Genomic DNA, 8,820 nt, shown 5'->3' on the forward strand with positions numbered 1-8,820 from the left:
AGGTGGTTTCCTTCTGCTTTCAAGTCATTTAACCCTTCCAGCCTCTGAGTGAACTGCCACCTGAGTGGGATTTCATCCTCTCCAGGATCCCCGCCCAGCCTCATCTCCTGGCCCTTCCCTACAGCCTCTCCAGAGCCATTTTTCCGGATCCCACAGAACAGTGCCTATTTTTAGGCTGCGCCTGCACGCTCAGCGCCGAGGAATGTGGCCGAGAGCGGGGCTTGCCGGGAAGAGCCGGGCCGAGGGCTGGCGCCTACCGCAGCACGCCTACTCCGCCGCAGTGCCACCCGCAGCCGGCCACGGAGCTCGCTACAAACCGACTCTGCGGCTCCCCAGGGCTCGGCCGGAGCAGGCTAGCGCCCCCGGTCCCGGGGAGCCGAGCGGTCACTTGGTGTGCCGGCCCTCTCGCTCTCCTCCGAGCCCCAGACCCCCCGCAGCGCTGGGCGCAGCCCGGCGCGCACCTGCCCCGCACCCCCTCAGGGCCGGGAGAACGGGGACCCGCAGCCCCAGCCGTCCAGCCTCCCCAGAGGACGGGAACCTGTAGCCGCCGGCTGTCAGCACACCACGCCGGGGGTCATGCGGAGCCGCAGCAGCCCACGGTTTCCTCACAGCATAGTGGGGAGCACCAACCCCACCCCCCTCTCGAGTCAGCGGCGCCCCCCCTCCCCCCGCGCCTTATGTAACGGGCGGGCACCGCCATTGGCCAGTGGGGCCGGGCCGCACGGGCGCCGGGGCGGGGTCGCGCATGCGCAGTGCAGCTTCCCGCCTCCTCGTCCTCCTCCTCCTCCCGGGCAGGCGGCGGCGGCGGCAGCTGCGGGGCCGCGCGGAGCCGTCTCCTCCTGCTTGCCAGGGCCGCCCAGGCCGGACTCCTAGGCCGGGTGAGCGGTAGTGCCGGCCCCTCGCGCGCTGGGGTGGCTGGAGCCGGCTGCGGGGTGGGGGGTGGCGGCGGCGGCAGTGGTGATGCGTGTTGGGGAGCGGGCCCGGCTGCGGCGCGGCGGAGCAAGGCCCGCCCCGGGGAAGGGGTGGCCGAGGCGCGCTCCGCTCCCGGCCTGCGCCGGTCCGGGCTCCGCGCCGGTCCCGCTTTCTTTCTCGGCCCTTTCCCGCGGGGCCCCTTCGCGCCGCGGACTGGGCCCGGCCCGCGGGCTTCCCTCCCCTCCTCCCTCCCACCGGGCGGTGCGGGCCAGGGCCGCGCTTGGCGTTCCTCCCGCCCCGGCCCTCCGCCGCCCGCCGGGGCGGCACCTCACGCTGCTGCCCGTCTCTGGAAGTGACAGCGGAAGCAGCTGTCGGTGTCCTGCTTTAGGACTCGAAACTTCGGTCGTCTTCTGGTTTCTTACAAGGAAGTGACCCCGAGCGCGGCGTTAGCGTGCCGCCTCGCCGAAGCCATCCTGGCTGCCCTGTAAGGCCGTGCTGGTGCCGTTGTGATTCGGCAGCACATTTTCCTGTGGTGGTAGGCTCGCTGTGTGCTGGCACATCTTGATTTCAACAGTGGGCCTGTTTACTGGGCTCTCCGAGGGTGTGCCTGATAAGGAAAGCAGCACTTATCTCTGTTGTGCAACTGAAGTACAGATTTAGCCTTGTAGATGAATGCATCATTCTTTTAAACGAACTTTGGGGTTATTTTTGTCACTTTCTTTGTATACTGATAGTCCACATAATCTTAATCTTCCATTAATTGAGTATTCACTCTTTGTTTCAGCTGTATTAGTGTAACTTACTATTTAAACTCGGATTTTTGGTCTCAGGCATCACATGGAGACTGACATTTTTAAGCAGATGTTTTTGTTCATGTTTTCTTGTTTCTCTTAACTAAAACCAGCAGTTGCCAAATACATACAAGCTCACTGTGATTGGCTGTTGCAATGTACTACTTAACAAGCTCTTATTGAGGGACTAAAATACAAAGTAATATGCAAACACTTTATGAAAATCATCCTTTTTTGTTACATCTGAGTATTTTCTATCAGAAACTTCCAGAGTTTTGGAGGATTGCTGTAATGCTAGTAAAATAGAACTGAAATTAAACCTAGAGTTCCTTCTAGTGTATGCAAAGTTATTGGCAATATCTCTTATTTATTTCCTTTTTTTTTTTTTTAATGGGAATTCAGTGTTCTCGTTGACCTATGCTGTACATAAACAGTATGAGGCCCTGGCTGGGTTGTTTTGGAGTAGCTGTAGCATACAGTGAAACACAGACTGGTATTTTTAGTCTTATTAACATTCACTGCTGCATCTTATGGCAACTGTTGAATGCCACATGTATTTCTGCATGCTTGTTAATCGATTTTGTGTTTTCTTGTGTTCAATTTTTGTTAGCCATATGGACTTGTAAATTCTCCTTTAGAGAAACTGATGGGGGAAGAGGAGGGAATGCTGAAGCTGTGGTGTAATACTTCTTCAAAGGGTGACATGGTGTTGTTAAATACCATGAAAGAAGTAAACTCTGGCCCGAGAGGTGCCTCCCAGTCTAGAAGAGCTGTTTTGGGTCTCAGGGCTGTCCTGCTCAGTGTTAAGCACTGTGATGCTTCATGTCCAGAAATCCTTTCAATACTAGTGAATTTCCAGATGTAGTCAGTGAGTCATACAAAATTTTCATAATGGTTTTAAGGGCTTTTCATGCCTGTTTCCTGGAGGTCAGTCTTTGTTTGGATATGCTGTTGCCCCTCTTGCAGCGGAAGGCCGTCTGTCCTTGTGGGAAGGACTGCGTGACGGACCTGTTGTAGCCACACAGCGTGTCCCATGAGTACCAAACTCGCAGCAAATGCCCAGGTTGCATGGAGGGGCAGCGACCAACCAGCCAGCCTCCTGGGAACATTAGACTTTACCAGTTGTCCTGAAAATAACGGACCTCACTAGCATCTTGTGCTTGCATAGTAAACCTTGTGCTTCTGTGAGAGCTGTGCAGCTGGATTGTGCGTGGGCCAGGAGGGACTGTGAGAAAGATAATAGCGGAAAGTGGGCTGCTGGGTTATATAAGCCCGCTCTGACGCCCACTCTGTCCGTGCGGCCTAATCCTGCCTGGTGTCTCATCTGGGGGTGGGGTGGCCTAGTGGGCTGCGTGCCGGGGGAGCGTTGCTGTTGTAAAATAAGCTGCTCCCCGAAATGTGATTTCTGTAGCTCATTTCTCCTTGAGGTGGACCTTCTAATGCCAGGTGGCAATAGTGTTTGCTTCCTTTATGCTGCTGTGTTGTACAGGGTAATGGCTTCTGGTGGGGGCAATTTGACTTCTTTTTAAGAAGTATGTGGGCATGTAAAATCAGCTGAAAATCAAGAAGGATGGCCATCTCTAAAAATAGCCTTGAATAAAGAGGGGTGACCTATTGTTCTTGCCATTCCCAACTCCAAAGCAGATTACAAGCACATACACCAGAAGACAGTAATACAGGTTGGGTAATAACTTTGATTTGCCTTTCTTGGAACCTGTTTCTAGTTCCAGAAATAAAGGTTGAGACTTAAGCTTTAAAAACAAAAACAAACCAACACCTGAAACTTTACAGTACCTATGGAAATAGAGAGTAAGTTTCTATTTAGTATAAAGTAAACATTAGTTGTTCTGACTATTGAAAACGCTTTTCAAAAGTAGACCCTGCAGCTTTGTAGAGGAAGAAACCTTAGAATGGACTAAATTCTGGTTTGTATTTTAAGATACTAAAACCAGAGAGTCTTCACGTAGTAAAGAGCTTGAGCAGATGACTGTTGTATATGAATTATGGGAGTTGTAGGTCAGAGCTGTAGGATAGAGTGCATGACTGCTTTATGCTCATGGTTACGGCTTTTGAGTCAGCTAGCAGCAGTAGTTTCTCACATTTGTAGACTAAATATCTTCTTTTTGTTTGTAGATATGGCTCGTGGACAGCAGAAGATTCAGTCGCAGCAGAAAAATGCCAAAAAGCAAGCTGAGCAAAAAAAGAAACAAGGACATGATCAGAAGGCCGCAGCCAAGGCTGCGTTGATATATACCTGCACTGTCTGTAGGGTAAGAGGAACTGATGACAAAATATTATTGTAGGCAGGCCTGACTTCCAGCCTAGAGCAGAATTTTTAGAAGATTATATAGTGGAAACTAAAATACTTGAGTGGCTGTCTAGCTTGTTGCTATAAGCATTTGCATATGTTATGTGACTTGCTTACAGATTACTCAGCTGTACTTGATAATTGAGATACGACAAAATCTGAGAGGTCATGTACAGGTCTGTTTTGGGTAGTTACCTTGCTTTTTGAATTGCAGGGGTCTGCACGTAATGTTAGTATGACATGTAAAATCTACAGAGGGTGAGATCACTTCATGTTTAACCTCCAAACAGAACCAACTTTTCTTTGTGGTGGAACTGGCCCTTTTTACAATCACTGGTTATTGATGTTAATGTAGAGGGGGAAAGTGGTGGTGCCAAAAGCTTTACTGTAAGTTTGATACACAGTAACTTTTACTAGAATAAATTACTTGAGAACAGAAATGTGAGCACTAATCAGATTATACTTTCCTTCTGTCTGGTTTTCCTGAATGTGTTTGTTTTGGAGCTGGATAAACTTGCCATTTTCACTGAAATGGTCAGTCCCAAAACAGATTTGTTACTTCGAATGTCTTAAATAAGATTCCAAATTAAGGGCTGCTCACTTAAGTACTTGTAACAGCCCCTCTTCTTGTGAAATCAGGCTGTAGCAGCAATGACTTTGGGCAGTTGGTGCCTGCAACTGTGTAGTAGCAACGGCCTGATGTAGACTGGTTCCCTACTTGGCACAAGCTCTGCCACATATCTCTTTGGCCTATTGATAAACAAAAGAAATAGCTTTTGTAAAGATTTGGTTCTGAAAAGGATAAATATTTATCTTTTAGGAGTTGAAAAAAATGGTAAGGAGGTAAGTTTTCTACCAAACCAGCATGCTAGATCTGCAGGGAACTTTCTAGCAAGAATAATACCGTTGATGAACATGCCAAAACAGTGATACTAGTGCTTAAAAGCACCTCTCTGAAAATCTGAGGTTAAATGTTCTCTCTTAATCTGCAGTTAAACTAATGGTGCTTGTGTCAGTAGAGGAGTGTCAATGAGGAGACAATTTGCTTCAGGAAAAAGAAAATAAAACATAGGGGGGAATAGGTTTTGTAGTATCATTTCACTCTTGTACTGTGCATAAAGTTAAATGTTTCTCTTTAATCAGACACAAATGCCGGATCCCAAGACCTTCAAACAGCACTTTGAAAGCAAGCATCCTAAGACTCCACTTCCTCCAGAATTGGCTGATGTTCAGGCGTAAAGTTGTCTACAGGTCATTACCTTAATTTTTAAACGATTGTCTGAGAAAGGTGTATTATGAATCAGGTTTTTTACCACCAACAACTGGGACTTACGACTTGCTTCATTTCCTTTAATATGAAAATTAACTATAGGTGAAAATTATACCCCTGAACTGTTATACAGGAGGAGCAAGCTAATACTCACATAGGTGAAATGGCTGTGGCATTTCACTGTGCGTGGAAGTTGTTTTAAAAGGGATTAATGCTGTTTCAAATGGTCATCCTTAGAATTGTAGGAATACTTTGTTATTTAGTTCTTGCTTGGAAATGTTAATTTTCCTTTGAACAAAACACATATAATAAATACAATCTGTCTGTTGCTACAAAACGTGTGATGGAAATAGTTGTTTAGTACATTCCCGACAATTGAGCCTTTTTGTTCCTGAAGCTATGCAAGTGAATACAGATTTTTCTGCATTCAAATATAAAGCTTAACTTCTGTGTTAACTATAGATGAGATTTCCCGATAGCCAGGTGTTAGGCTATAACTGAAAGTGGTTATAATAAAAGGCTGAAATGAGGTAAAAAGCAGTGTTATGGTATTTCATTCACGTAAAGGTAAGCAGCATTGTGTCACAGTTCATCTTAACTGAGTTATTCTTGTTTTTTATAGGTGAAATCATGGCACCTATTGACTCTTCTACTGTCAGACCTTACATAACAAACCTGCAGCTGCTTTTCTAAAACTGTTGATCAGCAAAAATGAAGGGGCTACAGAAACATTCATATTTTTATGCTGTTCCCTCTTGGGCTTCATGCAAAGACAATTCTGTGTAAATGTACAGTGTGCCCTATTTGAAAATCCTGAAAAATCAGTCCATACTTGTTATAAAAAATTTTTTACAATTGTAATTATATTGATGTTCATATTGTGTAAAATAACTCATTTAATAAAGTAGTACTTTGATTTTACAATATCACAGATTAAATCCTTGTAGAAGTTCTGTTTCAACTTCCTGCATTATCTGCCTTATAAAATAATAGAAAAGACAAAGTGGAGTTTTCCCCATCCTGCCAAAACGTGAGCAGTATCATTCCACTGAAAGTAATGTACATTACAGTGAATTAATCTTAAGTGAAGAGGGAAGCTGCTCAGATTTACTGCTCAGCGTGCTGCCTGCTTGAGCCCAGTCACTGATGGTCAAGTTGTTGGCTCAAGGCGCAGCAGACTCCCTAGGAACTGCATGAGAATCGTGAGACTTCCTTCTACGTTCTTGTCCTGTGTATTGGAGTCTAATACTGCAAGCCATTTCGAATGGGATTCCTTTACTATGAGGGATCGTGTTCCTTGAAGTCATGCACTGGAGAGACTCTTGTTACCCTTTATATTTGGTAGATGGCTGAGTAAGCTGAGAGGTGGCAGGACTGAATGCTTCTGGGTATTCTGGCTTGAAAAATGCTTGCAAATATTAGGTTAAAGAAACTCAGCTCTTAGTTGAAAAATTGATTTGAAAAGATTTGTAATGATATTTTGAGCAGTCAACTGCACATGTTCCCTTTCAAATGCGTCTGGTTATTTCAGTAGCAGCTCTTCAAGAAATATGTAAAGTAGCCAGCCATTAATAACCTTTCTTTACAACCAGCTTAAAATAAGCCTGTTGGAAAAGAGCCAAAGTAACTAAAATAATCTGGCTACTTTAAGAAATCGGATGTGATTAAGGTTGCATTGACAAGAAAAAGCTGGATAATAACTCTCTGGCCAAGAATTTGAGCAGCTAAACATAATTACCTTTAAAGTGTTCTGGGCTCAGTTCTAATCCCAGATGTACAGCACAGAAGTAGTGGAGAAACATCTGAATTGTGCTAGAAGGTCTGTTCAACAAAGTCCCATCTCTGGCATTTGGAGGAGGCTTATTCAAGAGCTTTAGTTTTGACCTTGCAGTAAGCAGCAATACTAGAATTGCTGTGATTTACTGAGGTTGCAATGGATATAAAAACTCTGGCAGTCCACATAACCCTTGCTATGCAGCAGGACTGTGCACCTGACCTTCAGATGGCTTCCTAAAATCTAGGACCATAGTCTCAAAGACTCATTCACTTAAAAGAATGCACTTGGTATTTTATTATATAAAGCCTTTGTTTTCATCCACTCATTTGCTCTTTATTGAACTACTTCTGTGAGACTAGCTTCCTGTCCTCTTTGCTGTGACAGTATCTCTGTAAATACTTACTTTGGCATAAAGGTTCTCTGTATTATAGTCACTCCAGGATAACCTGTATACCACTTAACTTTTATAGACAATGTTGTTCTCCTCTCAGTAATCCACTACTGCACTTGTACACCTGACATCAGAATGTAATGCTTCATTTATTTTTCTTTAATGCTATCAATATATATATCCTGACAAACTGGCTCCCACAAGGCAAGAAATCTGCTCTCGACCTTTGTGCTGTATGGGGGAGAGGTACTTAAATGTTCTGATGCTGTAGTTTGTCTAAAAATATGCTGAGTGCAAATGGATAAAGATGTTTCCTGCACTGATTGCTATTTGGTAATCTGGTTTTGCTTTGGAAGATGTTCTGGGATGTATCCCTATAGCTTGGTCCTGAGGTGAAGTATATGTTCTATTCCTTCAATTCAGATTGTGTAGCATTAAATAAAAATATTTTGTTTCATAAACAATCTCTCTTAATGAGCACTGAAGAGGTGGAAGGCTGCATCACTAGTGGGATGATTAACTTCAGTGAGAATTGTGTTTTCAAAACTTTGATGCTCCAGGTGAAAATACCTTTTGAAATGATTGGGGGTTTTATGTATCAGAAGGCAAGGGTGATCGTCAGTTCAGTAAGGTGTGTAGCTGCAGTAGCTGCAATCTCAATTACAGGAATAAATGAAAGCTATGACTGAATTGTTATAAAGGCTTTGTAAGTATAGGGGGAATGCTATACTGAATGAGGGAATCATCCTCATTTACAGTATCTGCAATACTCCTTGTACCTAAAAGGTCAGAGGAAAGCGTAGGAGTTCTCCATCATCTCTTCCTGATCTGAAGGATGGCACCCTGTTACCTGGCTAAAGACACAGTTGTGCATTGTAATGTGTCTGATTAAAGAGAATTAAAAAATTTAAATGTAGAATGTCCTATTTCCTGCCTGTTTCTAAAAACAAGTGTTACTGCATTTACAAAATTAATTTTCTGGTTGTGGACAGTCCTGGAGCTTGAAGCTGTCTGACGTTACAAGAAGGAAAAATAGGCATGGAAAGTTTCCCATGTTCCCTTGAGGAAGACTCATCTTTGTGCAGGGACAGCGTTTAGGTAAAGGGTTCTATGTTGTCAGTATGGGCATCAGCTGTTGTGGATACTTGTGGAGCAACTTTAAAACATCAGTTTGGATTTTCAGAAGCCCACATCTCTTCTGGGAATCTCTTTAAATGGCATCTGAAATAGCATTTTAGGCAGGACTTAAAACATTCTGAGAAAAGTCTTACTTTAGACCCCAGAGTAAAAGTTAGCACGTGATTATGATGAGGCCATCTCGGGGACCTACTGAGTAATGAAGAACAGTTACGTAATTTGTGTTACTCAGGC

At 44.6% G+C, this 8,820-nt stretch overlaps 1 protein-coding gene across 1 annotated transcript; it reads left to right on the forward strand.

Annotated features, from left to right (window-relative positions):
- The first annotated feature begins 724 nt into the window (after positions 1-724).
- Positions 725-6,207, forward strand: ZNF706 (zinc finger protein 706). The gene is made up of 4 exons (XM_064442300.1): positions 725-878; positions 3,837-3,973; positions 5,155-5,262; positions 5,904-6,207. The coding sequence occupies exons 1-3, from the start codon at positions 746-748 to the stop codon at positions 5,248-5,250; spliced, it is 366 nt and encodes a 121-aa protein (XP_064298370.1). The 5' UTR covers positions 725-745; the 3' UTR covers positions 5,251-5,262; positions 5,904-6,207.
- Positions 6,208-8,820: the final 2,613 nt, after the last annotated feature.

The sequence above is a fragment of the Phalacrocorax carbo genome, chromosome 2 (genome assembly GCF_963921805.1).
Source record: "Phalacrocorax carbo chromosome 2, bPhaCar2.1, whole genome shotgun sequence".
Classification (NCBI taxonomy): domain Eukaryota; kingdom Metazoa; phylum Chordata; class Aves; order Suliformes; family Phalacrocoracidae; genus Phalacrocorax; species Phalacrocorax carbo.

Bases quoted from the DNA above. Each gene is read 5' to 3' on its own strand.
- ZNF706 (XM_064442300.1), top strand. From the start codon at position 746: ATGCGCAGTGCAGCTTCCCGCCTCCTCGTCCTCCTCCTCCTCCCGGGC. The intron at 879-3,836 runs GTGAGCGGTAGT...TTTTGTTTGTAG, and splicing joins AGGCCGGACTCCTAGGCCGG to ATATGGCTCGTGGACAGCAG. The intron at 3,974-5,154 runs GTAAGAGGAACT...CTCTTTAATCAG, and splicing joins ATACCTGCACTGTCTGTAGG to ACACAAATGCCGGATCCCAA.